This window comes from Sturnus vulgaris, chromosome Z, assembly GCF_052056855.1.
Source record: "Sturnus vulgaris isolate bStuVul1 chromosome Z, bStuVul1.hap1, whole genome shotgun sequence".
NCBI classification, from domain to species: Eukaryota; Metazoa; Chordata; class Aves; order Passeriformes; family Sturnidae; genus Sturnus; species Sturnus vulgaris.
Genome location: NC_142283.1, coordinates 34,720,383 through 34,740,040, shown reverse-complemented (window position 1 = coordinate 34,740,040; position 19,658 = coordinate 34,720,383). Strand labels below are relative to the sequence as shown.

Sequence of the window (19,658 nt, the reverse complement as noted above, 5' to 3'; positions counted from 1 at the left end):
AATATTCTCTACCTCTTCAGCAGGATCCACATCCTGCTCCTGCCCATCTACAGATACAACATTGAATGGAACGTTTGCTTTGTGTGGAAGTTACTGCCAAGACACAAAAGAGTAACACAAGCATTTAAAAACAGGCATCTGATATCGTTTTACAGACCTTTAAGACACCCTCCTGGCCTTCAACTGTCAACACATGACCTGTAGGAACTTTTACATCTTCAATGCTTTATGACATTTATCATAGAATAGCTGAGGTTGTAAGCAATCTGGAGATTATCTGGTCCAACCACACTACTGAAACAAGGCCACTTCATGATGGTTACCGGGACTATGCCCGGATGACCTCTGAGATCCCCAATGCAGGAGAATCCATCACCTTGATCAATCTCACAGTAAAAAAGTGTTACTTGATACTCAGAGGAAAATTCAAGCATTTCAAGTTTGTGCCCTTGTCTGTCACTGGGTATCACCAAAAAGAGTCTAGCTCCTTCTTTTTGCTCTCCTTTCAGATTTTGGTACAAATTGATGATATTTCCCCCAGCTGTCTTGGACTTTCTTCTTGGGAAAAATGCTTCAGGCTCTTAATCATCTTTAGAACCCTTCTGGACTCTCCCAGCAGCTCCATGTCTGCTGTACTGGGAAGCCCAGAGGTCGCCATAGCACTCGAGGTGTGATCTTACCAGTACTGAATAGGAGAGAAATAACACTCTCTCAACTTGCTGGTAACACTCCTCATAATGTAGCTCAGGATACTGTTTGACTCATTGACACAAGGGGACGTTGATGACTCTTGTTCAACTTGCTGCCCACCAGGACTTTAGGTCCTTTCCCACAAAGCTGTTTTAGCCAATTGCCCTCCAACAAGTACCAGTGCATCTGGGTGCTCCTCCCCAGATGCAGAACTTTGCACTCCCCTTGGCTGAAATGTACTATGGCAAAGTCACACTAAAAAGCAGAAAGACTTTCTGGAGTATCAGCCACTCCTCCCAGTTTGGTGTCTTCAGTGAACTTACTGTGGGTGCACTCTGTTTAATCACCCAGATAATTAATAGAAGGTATTTAAAGAGTGTTGGGCTCAGTATCAACCCCTGGAGTGCACTACTAGTTACTGGCCTCAAACTTCATGCCATTGGACACTACCCTCTGGGCCCAGCCATTCAGCCAGTTTTCAGTCCATTACACTGTCTTCTCATCAAGGCCATATGACAGCAGTTTATCCATGAATTTTATGGGAGTATCCAAAGTCTTACTGAAGTCAAGGTAGGCAATATCTACCACTATCCCCTCATATACCAAATAAGTAGTTTAACCACTGAAGGTTATTGACTTCATTAAGCAGTCCTTTTTTTATATCCATGCTAAGCAATTCAAATCACTTTCTTTCCAGGAATAAATATTTTCCAGAAAGTTGTTTCACCATCACGTCAGGAAACAGAGAACCATAGAAAGGGTTGAAAGGAGCACTACGTATTAGCTATTTCCAACCTCCTTGCCATGGGCAGAGATGCTTTCCACTAGACCAGGTTGCTCAGAGCCCCATCCAGCCTGGCCTGGAACATGCCCAGGGAATGGGCATCAAGGGCTTCTTTGAGCAACCTGCTCCAGTGCCTCACCACTCTCACAGTAAAACATTCGTTCCTAACATGTAATCTAAACCTACTCTCTTAAAATTTGAAGACATTCCTTGTTGTCCTGTTACTACATGCCCTTGTAAAAAGTCCCTTTCTGTCTTTCTTGTAGGATCCCTTCAGGTACTGTGAGGTCACAATTAGGTCATCCCAAAGCCTTCTCTTTTCCAGGATGAACAATCTGAGTTCTGTCAGCCTTTCCTTATAGGAGAGGTTTTCCCTCGCCCTATTCATCTTGGTCTCCCTCCTCTGGACTCACTCCAGCAGTTCCATGTCCTTCCTGTGCTGGGACCCCAGAGCTGGATGCAGGGTTCCAGCTGGGGTCTCACCAGAGCAGAGCAGAGGGGCAGAATCCCCTCCCTCCCCTGCTGCCCACGCTGCTTTGGATGCAGCCCGGGACACGTTTGGCTTTCTGGACAGGGAGTACCCATGGCTGGGTCATGTCTGGCCTCTCACCCACCAGCACCCCTAAGTCTTCTCACAGGGCTGGTCTCCATCTGTTCATCCTCAGCCTGTGCCAATACTGGGGCTTGGCCTCACCCAGGTGAAGCAGCACCTTGCACTTGGCCTTGATAAACCTCATGAGATTCCTATAGGCCCCTTCTTGAGCTTGTCCAGATCCCTATAGATGACATCCCATCCTTTTAGGAGTGTCAATAGCACCACTCAGTGCTCCAAGCACTCACTTGGTGTCATCAATAGATTTGCTGAGGGTGCACTCCATCCCTCCTACTAATGAGTTAGGATGGGGGTGACTGACCTATAGCTGCCTGGGTATTCTTTCTTGTCCTCCTTGAAGACAAGAAAGACCGGAGTGACAGTCTTCTTCCTTCAGGTCTCAGGAACCTCTCCCAGTCACTAACATCAGTCTAAGATAATTGAGAATGGCCTCACAATTACATCTGCCAGCTCCCTCAGCACTCATGAGTACACACCATCAGGGCCCAGGGCCTCAGGTATTAATTTATATTAGTATTCCCTAATCTGAATCTCTTCCAACAAGAAGAACACTAAATCCTCCTCCCTTCAGACTTTTCCTCAGTCTCATCAACATTTAAACAAATTAATTCCTATGGTGCTTTACAAGCAAGCAGTCATATTATGGCCAAACCACTCCTTGTAAACCATGAGGAAGCCACTGTTTACTGATACAGACCCAGACAGACAAGGTACAGAGGTGTTTTCTAAGAACTGGCAGTGCATGAAGGGCATCTTCAGCCTCCTGTTCAAATTCAGACCTCCTTGGTTTGTTATTTGGCACCCAAGTGAGATAGTTTCAACTATTCTCAGGTGCTGGGAATTGAACAAATCCACCAGCATCAATAACTCAATTAAACAGCAAGAATAGGAGAATAGAAAGGGTTTTTTCTTGTGTATGCCTGTGTTTACTCAGTATGACACTTTCCAGACAGGGCTGGGACAGGACTTTTTGTTAACTGTGATGACAACTGTGATGACTTCTTTAGAGAAGAGATCCATGTCCATACACAGACACTCGTTTTCTGATGGGAGTGTGTTTTTTCTCTTGTCTATCTGCTATTAATCAGAAACCTCTATATTTTGATCCTTAGCTGTCCTCTTCTGCTCAGATAATTTAAGCTGTGGAAGAAAATCTCATCTTTTCCCCTGCTCTGACCAAAGACAGAGAGTGAGCAGTTGTTAGGGTTATACCAGAACAGCTGGCTAAATCTTCCCAGGGCAATTTTCACACCTAGACATATCATGACACATCTCATCTCAGAGTGGGAGTCAAAGCACTCAGTGCCTCCCACTGCTCTGTCAGGGAAGACATGACAGGCAGCTCTAAAAACACCAGCCAGAGCTCTCCTATGCTCCAACACCTGGCAATGATGCATCCTTCATAAACAGCCAGTTCTGTGAAGAACCAAGGTTTATTGGAAAGTGGTGAATCTTGACTGGTCCCCCTGGTACACCTCATCACAGCATTGAGGTAGAAGGCCGGTAAAAGTATTTTCCCAAGATTTGCTTAAGGGCAGAGGCTGTCTAAGGACCATCCTCTAACACGGATGTTCTGTCCAAAATAACCAAGTGCTCTTTTCTGTTAAAAGTCATATCTGAGCTGGCCTAACAGTCACATGGATCTGTTTGCTTAATTAGATCTCATGACTCCTGCATAATGGTCACAGGCCTCCTTAGAAAATTCTAAGATCTAAATGGTTTCCCTGGAGCTAATCACTCACCTTCTTCAAAATATTTGTTGCTCTCATTTCCCTTCTGGAGCACCAAAACAAGCATCAACCGAAGTCACCAAGGGATCTGAAATCTTTACAGGTAAAAACCTGTAAGTAAAATGTTACCTTCTTTAAATACAGGACACCAGTAGGCCTTTCTTGTTTTCTAGGTAAACATTCCATACCATCTCAAATTAATCCTACCTTCAGCCTGCTTCCATACATACTTAGCTATATAAGCCTAGTGCTTCCAGACTCCTGCTTCAATTAAATGTAGGAGGGATTGCAGTTTATTTCTGCCAGAACAGTCAGAAGATGAACACCATACAAATACTCCACTGTACTCCATCTGTGCAGGATCCTTCAGAGCTTGAAGCTTTTGAAATTAGAAGAGCAGGGGTAAATGTTTTCTTCTAACACCACATAGCTTGTGTACTAAACATTTACTCTAAGAACTTTGTTACATACAGCAACATTATTGGGATACAGCAGAAGACTTAGCCAAAAACTAGCTAAGGAGTAAGATCTGAATTTACTGAGTGTTGTAGTAGGCTGTGAACATGTAAAGAATGTGATGTTGCTTCTGCTAGCAGAAAGATGCTATTATACTACAGAGGCTACAGGTCTTCTTTTTAATGAGTTGTGTTGACCTAAATATATTAACCATTTACCATACTGTATGCTACTAGCTATAGAAACCCTAGGCCTTTTACTACATTAACACACTTGGACTTTTAGATGAAGTACTGGTCTTTTTCTAAATATCAGTAAGGTGTTTTAATCATCACCTGTTTGAATCAATGTAAAATACTGGGTCTTAGTAAGTCTGCAAACCTGGGGATTTTCTACGCAGAGCTTTCCCATTCACCTCTCTCTCGACCAAGAGTATCTGCTCTTGTGGATCCAGGATCCACATTCCACTTGTTTCCGTCAGTCTGGTCAGGCACTCCTGTAGAGGATGAAAAGGGCAGGGAAGGCCCCAGCTCGTCTGCCTCATCCACAGTCCCTTGTAGCAGTGGCTGGTAGAAATAATCTTTATTTCTGTCATTCTGGAAGTTCAGACCTTCCTTTCTCCTTCAGCAACTTTACTGTGCTAATTGCTGTACTGAATTCCTACAGTGTTTGTGGTGACATTTTTAGCTGAGCCTGAAGGAACTACATAACAGCAGTTTGCTCTTTTCTTAGTGGATGTTCTTCACATGGTTTTTGACAGGAACAGCCTGGAGGCAAATAAAGGAGGGTAGAGCAAGAAAATCTAGTTAAGCAAGGTTAATTGTTTAATCTAAGATTACTTGAAAAGTTCCTTCTCTCCCTCCTTGCCCTAAAGCAGAGAGAAGTAAGTATATCCTAGAAGGGGTTAGAGGACTTAATATTTATTCTCAGCTTCCTGCAATACCAGCTCAGCACTATGAATGCCCACAAAGGAGCACAAAAAGCTTCTGTAAATCATCCATGTCCACACTTTGGCTTCCTCCACACTTAATACCTCATCACTTGGACAGGGCATAAGTCTCCGGACTACATAAACTGCCAAGGGAGATCAAGTGAACCTGTAAGATACTGTTGAAAGCCCAGGCAACATTAGCAGGAAAAGGGTGATGTTACCTCCCTTTCAATAGGAAAGGTCAGTGAAGATGTGTGGAAAACAGACATATCTGCGTGAAGTCGTCAGTGTACATCTTACTGATCACTATACTCATTTTAATATCACATACAACTTTACAAAGGCAAAGACTTTTTTATTCCCCTTTCCTTATCAAGCAGCCAGGCTTCTGTCAGCAATGTGTCAGCTGCCTCAGCTGGCCAGCAGCAGGCAATGCAAGCAGCTCAATTTGAGTTCCCTGTGCAGATCCCTCTCTCAGAACACCCTGTTCAATGGGGTTATTGCTATTTGCAAGTCAGTGGTCTCACCAAAGCAGGAGAAGAGGGGGAGAAATAGAAACTTCTGCCAAACTGATAAAAATTGACCAACATGTTATTTAAAATGCAATAATTTTTTAGACTGTAGACTGAGTTGACATGGGGCAACAGCATTTTATGAAGACTTGTTCCTTAAAGGAGAGGCCAGAAGACAAGAAAAGACACTTGAAGGTCTGGTTTTGTGTGAGAAGGCAGGCACTCAGTTAAGCTACTCAAGTAGCTTATACAACCTTAGGTGGTTCACAAGCCTACTGACGATTAAGGAGAACACAACCCTCTCCATTTGTCTTGTGTGCAGAGAAGGAGTGATGGACTGTCATGGTTCTAACCCCAGCTGGCAATGAAACACCACACAGTGAATTGTTAAAAACCAGCATAATCACGGACAAAGAACTTCTAACTACTTAAAGTTAGAAAGTGGTATGTTTATTCACTGGCAGGCAGCAAGGGAGTCACCTCTGAAAGGCGTGACTGCCCCGAACAAGGTTCTTTGCCATCTGTTTATTCCCCAAGATCTTACATACAATACATATGCATAACCCCAGCACCTCTCATCCCCACCCCATATTAAAATGAGTCCATTAGTCCTTCACACATGCGCAGTTCTTCTCTTGAATTGGGTCGGTGATCTCGAAATGGGTCAGTGGTCTCAAAGGATGAAGTCAGGAGAGTCTTCATCAGGTCTCTGTGACCCTCTGGCATGATCCAAGGCCTCGTGCTTTGCAATTAACGGTTTGCTTATTTTACATTCTTCTATTCATAAATTCATAATAGTAGATAATTATATCAATTAGCTCTAGCCTAAGCATCTAGTAATTATTAACCTACCATTTACCTACCTAGCTTACATCTTGGTTACGGAAACTAATTCTACCTTTAGCAAAAATCTTAACTCTTTAAAACCATGATTCACAGCTGCTCATTCAGTCCACCCTCTCATCAGGAAGGGGCAGAGAATCAGCAGACTCAGACTTCTGGCTTTACATAAGGACAGTTTAACAGGGACAGAGAGAACATATTAATAATGATGGTGGTGATGATTAATAATAATAATAATAACAACAACAACAACAATAATAGTTAGAATATATTAAAAAGTGATGCACAAAGCAATTGCTCACTGCCTGCTCACCAATTCTGCCACTTCCCAAGCAGCAGGCCCCAGACAGTTTTCCTCCTCAGTTCATATACTAAGCATGATATGGTATGGAATATCCCTTTGGCCAGTTGGGGTCAGCTGTCCTGGCTGTGTCCTCTCCCAGCTTCTTGTATCCTGCCAGCCTTCTTGCTGGCAGGGAATAAGAAGCTGAAAATTCTCCGACTTAGTACAAACACTACTATAAACTTAGTAACAACTGAAAATGTAAGTCTGCTATCAACATTATTCTTATACTAAATCCAGAACACAACACTATACCACGTACTAGGACAAAAATTAACTTATCCTTCCTAAATCCAGGACATGGACGTATCACAGAAATTACCTGTTGCTGTTCCAAATCAAGAGATAGCGAGGGGAAACCTTGTTAAAGGGTCACTTTATGCACCTGCCATCCCTCCTTCATAAAGTCTTACACTTCTGAATTACCACATCTCCACAGTCTGTAGAAGCTGCCTGAGAATAACAATCGTCTTTCAGCTAGGGAGGCCAGGACAAAGACACATAATACTGAAAGCCTCAAACACCTTAGGGATACTTTACTGCACTGCTGAAGCCATGATTTCCTGCAGGCTGGGTAAAACACCAGAACAACTCACATGGCACAAAGGACCAGGACAGGAACACCTGACTGTCCCTACAAGAACTCAGGTGTGCTCATTTGTCTGAAGGAGTTGGTGAGTTTTCAGAGCAGACTCACTAAGGTCTCAGGCTGACATGCCAGAATCCCGGGCTCCTGCTTTTGCTAAGTTTCAGGAAAAGTAAAAGACAGTCCTGTAGCACACCAGACACGGTTCCTGGAAGATGTGAATTTTCCACAGTACTACAGAATACAGTACTAAAGGAAACAAAAAAGAGTTAAATAAAGGAACTAGGATTTGTATCAATTCAAAACTAAGGCCCATCTGTAAGGGTACTAATCATTAGTAGAATAGGAAGTAAAGGTCCCATGCCAAACAAATGATTAGTGACATTTGGAGAGGCAGGATGACAAATGTTTGCAAAAGTGGAAAGGTACAGTCAGAAAGGAATGCTGTTCAGAGAAGCCCAAGTGAATTTGGGCTTTTCTTTTTAGTACTGTGTTGTCCCAGAGGAAAAAAATAGAGCCTCAAGTTCTAAATCTAAGGTCCTCTTTTGTCAACAACAGAAAAAATATAGAAACCAAGTATCTCACACAGGGAACTTTCAATACAGCTTGCTTTCTCCCACAACTGGCAAATATGTTTAAAATCTACATACCTACATATATATTTATGAGCATGCCTACATATATACACCTGTGTAATGCAGTCCTGGCAGAAGAAAATCTGTTAATTGGATGTTTCAATGCTGAGAAGAAATAAGAGCTGAAAATACATACGTGCAGGATGAGATTTCAGTAAACAGAGTGTAACACTTGGGTTTCAGATTGGACTAGAGACAGAAAAAATTATGTATGTTTCTGAGACAAAGAAAGAAGAGAACAGCAAAGAACTCACAGCAAAAATATATGGTAAAGAGAATCACACAGATCTGCAAGCTGTGTAAAATGGGGGGGAAATCCAATACGCAGTTCACAGCAAACTAAGAAAACGCCTCCTTCTTTTCCAATTCTACAAATGCCCACCTTTTTAGTCTTTCGTGCTGCTTTATTGTCCTTCCTTTTGTTCTGATGTTTTATTTAGTAATTTATCTTGTAGATATTTAACAGGATAAAATGAGCAGCAAGGAAAACACTGTGGTAACAGAATGCAAAAACTTATAAACTGCCAATTATAAACCGCCATGGCTATAAGGGAGGAATCAAAACAGATGCCAGTATAGCACACTGATGCAAATTAAAAGAATATCACAGCAATAGTCATGGCCACTACTGTTGAATTGTTTGTGTACAGGTGTAAATCTGGTCGCAGAGAAAAAGCCAGTCAGTAAAACTTAGAGGTGCTGCGTGCTGACCTGCTTACTGGAGTAAAGTGCTATAAATTTATCTGTTACTTTGAACATCTGTGTTCCAGGAAAAACAAACAGGAAAGGCAAGAAAGGCTGGAGACAAGTAATTTATCTGCAAACACTAAGGCACACATCTAAAAAATCAAAAGACATTCATGAAAGAACTGCAAGTACCCCAAGATGACCAAGAAATTTGTGGTCACACAGGCGTCTAGAGCAGCCTGGGGCTCTGCATGAGAAGGGTTAACTTCAGGGCTCCCTTGGGACAGGGCGCACACATGTAGGCCCAGGACTTTGGAGAGGCCAGAGGTACAGATACAAGACACAGCATACACAGCCTTAAAACTTGAGACAAGTCTTGTCTTGAAACAAGAAGAAACTGGAATCAGACTTGTGAAGCTCTGGCTGCTGCTGTCTTCTAGACCTGTGTTTGGAACACTCACTTGACAGGCTCCTTGCCTCGAGACAGCTGCAGATTCCTCCGGATCTGGGTAGTCTTGGTGATGTTAAATGCACTAGGTGTCACGGATATTAGCGGGTAATATCCACAGAGACGCTTGGCAGCAGTAAGGCTGCCTGCATTTCCTCACCGCTGTGAGTGCTCTGAGGGTACCGAGCCGGGGAATGGCTCCCCGAGGCACGGGAGAGCACTAGGAGGCGACATCGGGGGATACCCGGAGTAGGACCCCGCTTCCCACGCTGCCCTGCAGGGGTACAGGACGGCCTTAGCTCACGCAGTGAGTCCCAAAGCCCTTGGTCCCAGCACGCCTCCATCACCCCGGAATACCGAGAAGCACAGCCCCTCATCCCTCCGCACCTCCACAGACGCGCGCGGACCCCTCCCGGCGGCGGGCGGAGGGCGGCGCTTGCGGGGCGGTCCCGGTGTGGCCCCGGCCCTGGGCGCCTCTCCCGCGGCGTGGCAGCGGCTGCGGGTCCCTCTCGGCTAGGCAGCGGCGGAGCCGGCTCGGGAAAGCGGCGGGGAGCGGCGGCCGCCATGGGGACGAACGCGCCGCCGCGCCGGGAGCCGCTGGCCCGCGGCCCGCACGTAAGTCGGGGCTGGGCCGGGGGCCGCGAGCGGGCCGGGGCGCTGCGGGGCCGTGCCGCGGCTGAGGGAGGGAGGCAACGCTGCACCGAGCCCTCGCCGAGCCGGCACCCGGCACCGGGGGATGCGCCCGGGAGGGAGCTGCCCTGCCCGCTCGGCGAGCATGTCACGGCAGGCGCCGTCTCCAGGGCCATCGCGGGACCCGCCTCTGTATCTCCGTGTCTCCACCGGGCACACGAGATCTGGGGCCGTGCCGGCCGATGTTCTGGGCGCTTAGAAGTTCTCGTGAGACCTGTGCTGAATGGTTGCCTGTTTGTGCCCTTTCTCTCTAGATTCTCTTTTCATTCCCCCGTCCATAGCAAGCTGTGGGGAGCCGGTGACCTTCCCAAAGCTAGCACAGTGTTCCTTGTGACTGTGACTACCATTCTGTAATTTGGGAGATGAGAAATTAGATTCACCCACATTAGGTTCACCCACCCTGGAGGGTGGTCTCGGCAAGGGTCTAGAATAATTTATAGTTTTATTCTGTTGATGTACCCGTGGTATGACGAATGGCCCCAACATGCCAGTTGCTATACAAGCACTTTAGGAAGAAAGGCATACAAGCTCAAAGAATTCACTTTCAAGCAGGATGTGGACAGGGTTTGGGAGAAGAGGCATGAATACAGGTGGGATAACAAGGGGACTTGAGCTCTGTCGGGTAATTTTTCAGGTAGCTTTTCTCAGAAGGCGTTCAGCTAACAGGTGAAGTCAACACAACATTGAGGGGAAGGCAGAGGAGAGACGTACGGCAGGGAGGATAGCAGGTGCAGAAAGGCTGGGAAGATGGGACTGGAGAAGTGGCCAAGACCCATGGGAGAGGTCCAGATTTCTTGCTCTTGACCAGCAATGCCACTGCAGGAAGTAGTCCTGCTGATGTTGTTGCCCCAAGTCATTCACTTTGCCACCTGTAGAGTAGGTTTTGTGGCTGACTACCAGCTGGTTTTAACTACCAGGAGCTATAGCTCTCTGCATGCTTGAAGGGTGAGGAGCAGCTATCGGAGGTGATGTCTGCCAAAATACAAAACAAAAGGTGCCTATCATGCAAAGAAGGCTGTTCCATTTCAGTCTGAATGTCCTACCATGTCAGTTCTTTCTCTGAAGCTCTTCTTTACATACCCTCCCTTTCCTCTTGTGTCCCAGCCAGCTTTGATTTTAGATTTGGCACCAGGTCTCCCTGAGATCTGGAGGTGTTGAGAAATATCAACTTGGATATTCACCAGTGACGGCATCCATCTAGGACTCAGATTTAGGCTTTTAAGAAACAGATTTCCAAAAAGCACTGAAAATATATCTGTTGTATTTATTTTTACGTAAGAAATTAATTGACTTTTTTGACCTCTTGTAGCAGTGTTTTCCTATGGTGCCCTGATTCCAAATCTGAAACCACCATGTCAGCATATCAGATCCTGAAGAATAAACCAACTCAGGGACAAAAGTGAGAATTAACAAAGCTCCCCATTCATATAAGGAAATCAAAGGTGCTGATGGAAATTGTAGAATGTTTGCATATCCCCCAAGGTTTTAATTGAGAATGTCAGTACACAGGAACTATGTAGACCGTCTGACTTGGGAGCACTCTTCTACCAGAGGATTTCTCACCTCTGCTGCATTGCTCCTTAAGCATATCACACTTTACAAGTCTACCTGCAGCCTGGAGAATTTTAACTATTAAGATGTTTGGTGGCCCATACTCAGGGACATGATTCCCATCAACACTGTGCTGCCTCGGGAAGGCAGATTTTTATGGGCTATGTAAAACTGACACTAGGGCAGAGTCAAGGACACCCATAATATCTTCTGTAAATATGCCTGATTTCATGTGGTAGGAGCCAATCACAGCGATTTTTCCACTAAGTATTTTCCTGAAAATACAGGAATGTCCTTTTCAAAATCATGTTCAAACTGTATGCTTTTTCTTGCAATTGTAATCAAATTTTAATTCTAATCAAAAGATTGAGCTGGATCATTGAATCTTTGTATGAGAAAACAGAGGCATGAGAGCATTCCACACAATGCCAATATTTCATAACTGCCTTTCAGAGACACACAAGAGGGTTTCAAAAAGCAGAGGAAAAGTAAGAGGGAGAGCCTGTCACAACCTGGAGTCTCCTTGTCAGGGGCATTCAGGCTGAATTTTTTATAAATAGTGCCTAAGCAGCCAGGTCAGTCAGAGAGTGGTCTGTGTCCACATGATTCTGAGTAACTTCCTACACCGTGGCACACAGAAGGCCTTGGGAAAATAGGCTGCTGTTCTCTTAACAGTGTATGGTCCTTCCTGAAGGGACTCAACACAGCCTAAGGACATGGGTGTTTGTTAGAACATCTGTCGAAGAGTTGCTCTTCCTGGAAAAATCAGAGAATGTTTCAGCAGTTACTTTTATGTCTCTGTAATTCTGGACAATTTTTCATTAAAACATCTGCTACTAAATCAAAGTTTTAATATCTGAGTTCTTTAATAAAAGAACATGGATAGCAAATCCAGCTGAGAAAATTAGACTATTCTAGAATAACATCTGACTCAGATGCTCTTCATGTGACTTTTTTTCCAGATGAATATCAAAAAGCCGGAAGGAAAGAAGTAAATGGCAATTTAGCATGTGGGGTTTTTTGGGATTTTTTCCTAATTGTCATCCTGAATTCCAAAGATTTGCTCATCATCATCAAGATCTTGATTTACTGTCCAATCAAAGCACATTTACAGAAGGTTTACTGGTTGGAGGCTTTAGACTCAGAACCTTTTTTTTTAAGTGTGTGCTTCTTTTTACTTTTCCTTGACTTTTATTTATTGTTCCAACTTTTGTTGTTCCAACCAAACTTTTTCTGGACATTTCTGGTAATGAAAATAAGAGCTACAGACACTTCCAAAAAACAAGAAGATTTTATTCTTGACCCAGAATTAGAAGCGTAGATGTACTTTTGTGGAATACCGCTGTGCTTTTGACTGGCAGTTAAGCCTTCTCTTGCATCTCTACAAGCTTCTTCAAATGGAAAATCTGAATTTGTTTCAGGGAATTATAGTAGCCATGTAATAAGTTAGGATTTAAGGTTCCTCCGAGAGTCACATGATTACTGGAGACATTTGAATAACTCACCTAATAATACCTAGTGCATTAAAAGACAGGAGAATCTAGATTTAGTGAAGGGTAGATACTGCTATATTTCTTTGTCCATTTTATATTCTCTGTCTCACAAAATTTCCTCATCTGTATTGGTAAGTGTAAACTGACTATCTGCTTTGTACTGCAACTTTACAATCTCATTTTCTTCTTTTGTCACTTTTTTTGTCTTAGTGCAGTTAATAGCCAAAATCCACAAACTACACGTGAAAGAAATTATTTTAATATGGCGTAAAGGGTAGAAATACATGTTTACTATTATACTTCTTTAGTCCTTATATTGGATCAATTCTTAACGATTTTTTTTGTAATTATGTGTAATATTAGTACTCCTTAAAATTAGAAATTAGCAATTACCAGAGAAGACACAATTTTTCAAATATTTGTCATCTGAGGGTCACATTGAAAAACACAGTTGCATTTAAGTAGGATGCCAAACAGCCTCAAAAGGATTAGGAGAGATTAAAAAAAAATAAAATACAAACCAGTTGGACAAGAAAAGCAAAGAGGAATCTCTAGACGTGTATGCAACACGGGAGGTATTTATTAATAGTGAGAAGTGGCTAGAGTTTGATTCCTCCTTCCTGCCAGATTTTTAACTTTCTTTTCAGCACTTCATGTCAATTTGAAATGAAAAAAAAAGCTTAGCAGAATTTTCTTTCCAAGCATTCGCAAATGAGAGACATTTGCATCTTTGGCTGTTGCAAACTTGGCTGTTTCTTCCGCAGGGTATCCTCAATCAGGTATTCATACATACAGATATCAATATTATATAGACATAATATACATATTCATATATAACAAATAATTCTCAAATAATATAACCAATAAATATAACAAATAAATATAACAAACAATACCTGAGGCAAAAATTGGGATCTTGTATTTGGCAAAGTTACCCACTGACTTACCAAGTGATGACAGCTTCCAGTCAAGATGATTCTGTGCTGGCTCATGTCCAAATACTCTGAGTATGTACAGTAACTCTACTCACTCCATTTTGAACATACCCCAAGTTGTTTTAAGTGAACTGCATTGTCTACTGATGAAGGGGTGTAGATGCACAGCACAGTAAGAGGAAGAATTACACCACAAGAATCACCCCAGCCAAGGCTGCCATCATTGCTCAAGACCAACTGGTTTGAATCCAGCTTGGGTATGTGGAACTGTGTCAGATTTCCCAGTGGATGTCCAATGTGTGTCAAAAAATCAGCAACAGCAATCATTCCAGCAGGACTGAACAAGGAGTGGAGCTTCAGAAGAAACAGACAAGCCATAACCTTAACAGTATTGATAACAAGTGAAGAAAACAGACCCTTTTGAAGAATTAAACTGATCACACGCAGAGTTAGTCACATGATGACAGCAAAAAGTGGGTCAGTTCCACTATTTTTAGATAGAGGGAGTAGGAAGGAAAGGTTTTGTGGCCTGGTGTTCTTTTTAGCTGAAATTAAGATAAAGGCTCAAGACATTGAATGAACTGGGAAAAAAAAAAACCAAAAAACTACTGAGGTTTCCAGTACTCTTTTCACTTCTTTGCATGGGCTTTAGACGGATATTATCTTAGCTCACACACATACTCCTGATCAAGGAATTCTCTAGAGCAGAGGTTGCTTTTTATGCCATGCATCTATCACATTCTACAACTCCAGCTAGTTACAATAAACTTTTCTCACATTTTATAGGATACGTGCAAATGCCATTATTTTGTAAGACACCTGACACCAGAATATGCCACGTTTCCAATAAGGAAGAAAAGGACTGTAATGTATTATAGAACATTGGAAACTCTGATATGGGATATTTTTTCCTAATTCCTAATTATGTCAATTGAGATTCACAACTCTGCTTGTTACCTGAGTTTTTGAAGCCCCTGATTTTAACACCGACTCATGGAATATTTAGATTGGAAAAGAACCTTAAGGTCATCAAGTCCAACCATTAATACAGCACTGCCGAGTCCAACATTAAATCATAAGTGCCACATCTATGTGCCTTTTAAATAATTCTAGGGATGGTGACTCCAGTATTTCTTTAGGCGGCTGCTTATAATGTTTGATAACCCTTTCAGTGAATAAATATTTCTGAATATCCAAGAATAAACCTCCACAAGTACACCTTGAGCCATTTCCTCTTGTCTATCACTTGTTACTTGGGAGAAGAAACTGATCCTCACCTTGCTACAATCTCCCTTCACTTAGATGTAGAGAGTGATAAGGTAGCTCCCTGGACCAGCTTCACTGATTTCTTTGGACAGTATCTTTCCAGAGACAAAGAACAAATTTTCATATAGTTATTGATTTCCTCTCCCTTAGCTGGGAATTCTGTGTCTTACAATCTTACCTACATGTAGATGCCCTTTTTGTGTTAGCGTAAGACTCCGAGCAGAGATGTAAGAGATCTGTGTTGTGATGAGAAGAGAATAAATCCTGAAATTTCTCTCTTCATAGCATTTATGGCATTGTCTTATCCCTGATCTCTTCCCCTCTTCTGGAACATCAGTGGTTGCCCACAATTGCTATTAACTGTACAGCTCACCTGGTAGTTTATCTGGGAAGAACAAACAGGAAAATGCAGAAAGGTAAAACTTGTTAGGCTTTCCCTACTGTGTGTAACTGCTTATATTCTCCTTGTATCATGTAGTACTTGGTATTTGGTCTCTTCCTACAAGGGATATTTGTAATGGAGTGCATTCACAGTAGCTGAACACTACTGTGCCAGAATCTTCAGTTTATCAGTTTGGCTGTGTCAGAAGAACCTGCTTTTCTGAAAGCCCTGATCTTTAAAATTTCAGTTGCTTTCAGGTGTTTCAGACTGGACAGTACAGAATTGGTATGGACAGCTGCTTTGAAAATCTTAGTGGAAATGTGTTTGACATAAATAAAATGGACGTAAATGAAAAATTAAGGAGAAGTAATAAAAGATTCGCTTCATGTAGATGTTGAAAAGTAATAACGCTCTGCTTTCAGAAGGGAATAAGAAACACAGTGCTTTATCACCAGGGCAGAAGATCAGACCTCTACTGATTCTGTCTGTCCACATTATCCATCTCCTGGGCCCTGTTATGCACAGACTATCCCAGTTCAGCACCTTTCACCTCTTGCACGATGGGTTTCCAACAAATCCAAACCAGCTACAAACCAAACCAACTTATCTTGATTCTTCTGTTCAGATCTCCCAAAATTAGTAAGCTCCTCACCTCCAACATTTCCCAGCACTTTGACACTAATGTCCATATAGTCTCTGCAGAGCCTTTACTACTCCTGCAAAGCTGTCTGAAAAGGGAAGTGCCAATAAATTATCTAGATACTGAGACCCTACTCCTCTAATGAACCTCTTCACAGCCACAGGCCTTGTCAAGGACGGGAGGTCCTCTTCACAGTGTCATTGGAGATTTTGAGAAACAAAGCATAAAACTGACTGGAGCATGGGATGAGACGACTCCTCCCATCTCATCTCTCTGCATAGCATTTGTCTCTTTGCTGGAAGGCTTAGAGGCCTGGCTCACTAACAAGAAAAAATTAATCTGTTTATGTAGTATGGGAGGTCTGTGAGAGAGAAATAACCAAAAGGAGCATAAACTTTCTTGTTTCTTCTGCACTTTTTACTGCAACATGCTGAAGCACCATTAGAACATTTACAGAAAAATCACATGAAGTGATGCACTGACGCTGTTCTAAGAGTAATTAACTCTCAATGTAGTTGCTTCTAGCTGTGTTAGTACCAGTATAAAGCAGAGTCTGTCCATATATTCACACTTCCATACACTCATGCTCAAATAATATTCAGGCTGTTCTTCAGCATTTTGTTTAAGTGAAACCAACCATAGTTGTGCTGTTAAGCATAACCTGAAAGCATTTACAGGAGACAATTCAAATTTATTTAATTTGACATTTCCAAAATGTACATGGGTTTTTAAGCAATGTGCATAAAGGAAATCTAGTGATGGAGAGAACAATGAAAATTATTTTAATTGGATGTGAATTGAACCTAAGGTGCACTCCAGTTGCTATTACTACATGTGGTCAGTATTGCAAACTAAGATGCCTGGTAATTTCAGAAGTTGGTGTGCTGCAATAATCTCAAAACACTGAGTTTTTGAGGAGCTATGACTCATTGAAGCACATCTGTGTGAGGACTTTCTGAACGTCAGCATAGGATAAGATCTTTTCTAGGTCTCTTGGGAAACAGTCAGATCATCACTTCAAATTCCCAAGGGTAAGTCTTAAAGGGTTTTTACTTTAATAATTGCTATTGAAGATATTTTTTTCTTTTAGCTGAAGACTCCAGTAATTGTTTCTCAAAGTCTTTTTAAACAAGTATTTGTAACTGCTAGGAAAGTCAACCTTTTTCTCCCTGGTAAAGGCCAGAAATGCAACTATCTCATCCCTTGCACCTACCTTCTTCTAGGTATGTCAAACACAGGAGTCACTCTTATGGCTAATTTTTCTAAGAATTAAAGGGCAAAACTAGAAGGGATTTGAGACCCCCTAAGGTATTATATGGATGAGCAAAGACACAATCAGGACTGAAAAACTATGGCAAAGTACAGATACCAAATAGCTGAATGTTGTACAGGCTTTTTCAGATACATGGCCCTACCACACTAGATTCAGGTTTCAGCTACACAAATGTGAGATCAGAGAGATAAAAATGGGTGGAGAATTTTCCTTTTACTAGCACTGTGTGACACCACTACTGAAATATTTTAGGTAGCTGTTTTCATAGCAGAATATAGTGGGAACAGGTTGTTGTTGTTACACATGGTGCCTCAGGTACTGAAACAGGATCCAAGTCACAGTCACTTCACTAATGTGAGACGACCTCAAAATACCTCCAGCTTGAGAAAACAAACCACATCTCTTTCACAGTCCACTGGAACACAGACGACAGCAACACATGGTAATTGGTTTAAGAGCTTTTTTGATTGTGCTGCACATCAATGAAGTTGTCATTTGGCGGCACCCAGGGCTGAATTAATGCCAAAATTATAAAATTCTGCATCACACCTAGGCACTCTTCATGAGCTAGTGGTAGGTGCCTTGACTGGAGGGCTGCAGTTCCTCACAGCCTGCACGATCAGGCACCTGTCTTATTCTTACTACACCCCTGTAAGCTGTGTTTGTCCTAACTCTGCATCTCCTACAGCAACCCCACAGCCCGAAGTTCCCTGACAGCCCTCACTCTAAAAGCTCGTAACACCATGGCAGTCGCCACTGAGTCTGTGAGATCATCCAGCAGTTTTAACTAGATTGCTCAGGTGTGTGTATATATGGAGTATTCCATATATAAACTGACAAGAAGAGATTATCCCACCTCCACGATGTGGTTCCTCTTTAGGAAGAATTTCTTCATAGAAAGAAGTGATTAGACATTGGAATGGGCTGCGGTTGCAAAGGAGTCACCATCCCTGGAGGTGTTTCAGGAAAGACTGGATGTGGCACTCAGTGCCGTGGTCTGGTTGACAAGGTGGTGTTGTATGCTAAGGTGGACTTGATGACCTCAAAGGTCCTTTCCAACCTAATTGGTTCTGTGATTCCGTGTGCGCAAACCTGCGGTCTGCCCGGGGCCGAAGCCGCTGTGTCCGGCGGGGCGCGGCCAGGGCAGCGCCCTGCTCCGCGCTCACTTCCTGCGGGGGCGGGGCTTGCTGCCGGCGGATGCGAGCGGGCCGGCGCCGCCGCCGCGGTCCTGGCGCAGCGCAAGGTGACTGCGAGGCGGCCGCGCAGAGCCCGGGCCCGGGCCGGCCGGGCCGCCGCAGATGTGCGGGGAGGCGGCGGGGCGGCGGAGGCGGGGGCGGGGGCGGGAGCGCGGCGGGGGTGCGACTGTGCCCGGGGGCGGGGTGGCGAGCGGACTGGGGCGCGTCGCCGCGGAATGTTCCTCCAGAGCCCTGGAGATATGGGCGCCAGCTTTTTCCCGGCATAAACGGGGATCCAGAGCCCCCCAGGGGAAAGGTGCACCGGGCACTGTCCAGAAGAGCATAGAGAGCGGCCGGCCGCAGGCGTGGCTTTTCCCGGGCTGGGGGGGGTACGGAAGGGGAGTACCAGGGCGGACCCTCCACGTGTGTAACAAGTGCATGGCCTGAAGTGTCAGGGCGGATTTAGGCTGGATATTGGAAAAAGGCACTTCGCCCAGAGGGTGGCTGGAACGGGCTCCCCAGGGAAATGGTCACAGCGCCAGCGTGACGGGGTTCAGGAAGCGTTTGGACAATATTATCAGGCACATGCATGCTTGGGGCTTGGGGTGTCCTGTGCAGGAATAAGAGTTGGACGCGATCCATGTGGGTCCCTTCCAATTCAGCACTGGTATCATCATATTCTGTGATTCTTGGTGTATCAGTATGCTGGAGAAGCACAGTGGGTAATTCCTCGCATCAGGAAGGGGTTTGGAGAAGTCATCAGCCGCATTCTTGGGGGGGAATGGTGGGGAGCAATTTTTGCCGTAACACTTGCAAGGCAATGGATGTTTTTCCAGCTTCACAGAGGTGTTTGGGCTGTCTGAAGGACTTGGTCATCTGCTCTAGGAAGAGGCCCGGGTGTGTGCGCACAGGCGATGTAGAGCTGATGTCTCAGCCGATGGGTGGAGAAGGGTGGTGCGAGTGCATATACTGGTGCACGTGTGGGAAGAGTTCAG

The 19,658-nt window shown here is 43.9% G+C and overlaps 1 protein-coding gene across 2 annotated transcripts in view; it reads left to right on the top strand.

Moving 5' to 3' along the window:
• The first annotated feature begins 9,785 nt into the window (after positions 1-9,785).
• The window catches only part of GNE (glucosamine (UDP-N-acetyl)-2-epimerase/N-acetylmannosamine kinase), a 34,340-nt gene continuing 24,467 nt past the window's right edge, over positions 9,786-19,658 (top strand). Inside the window, exon 1 of one of the 2 annotated variants that reach the window (XM_014887113.2) lies at positions 9,786-9,873. In XM_014887113.2, the coding sequence (XP_014742599.2) occupies positions 9,823-9,873 (51 nt within the window). In that variant the 5' untranslated portion in view covers positions 9,786-9,822. Of the gene's footprint in view, positions 9,874-18,658; positions 18,732-19,658 lie in introns of those variants that run through there. The other variant, XM_088156344.1, reaches the window with a different exon arrangement.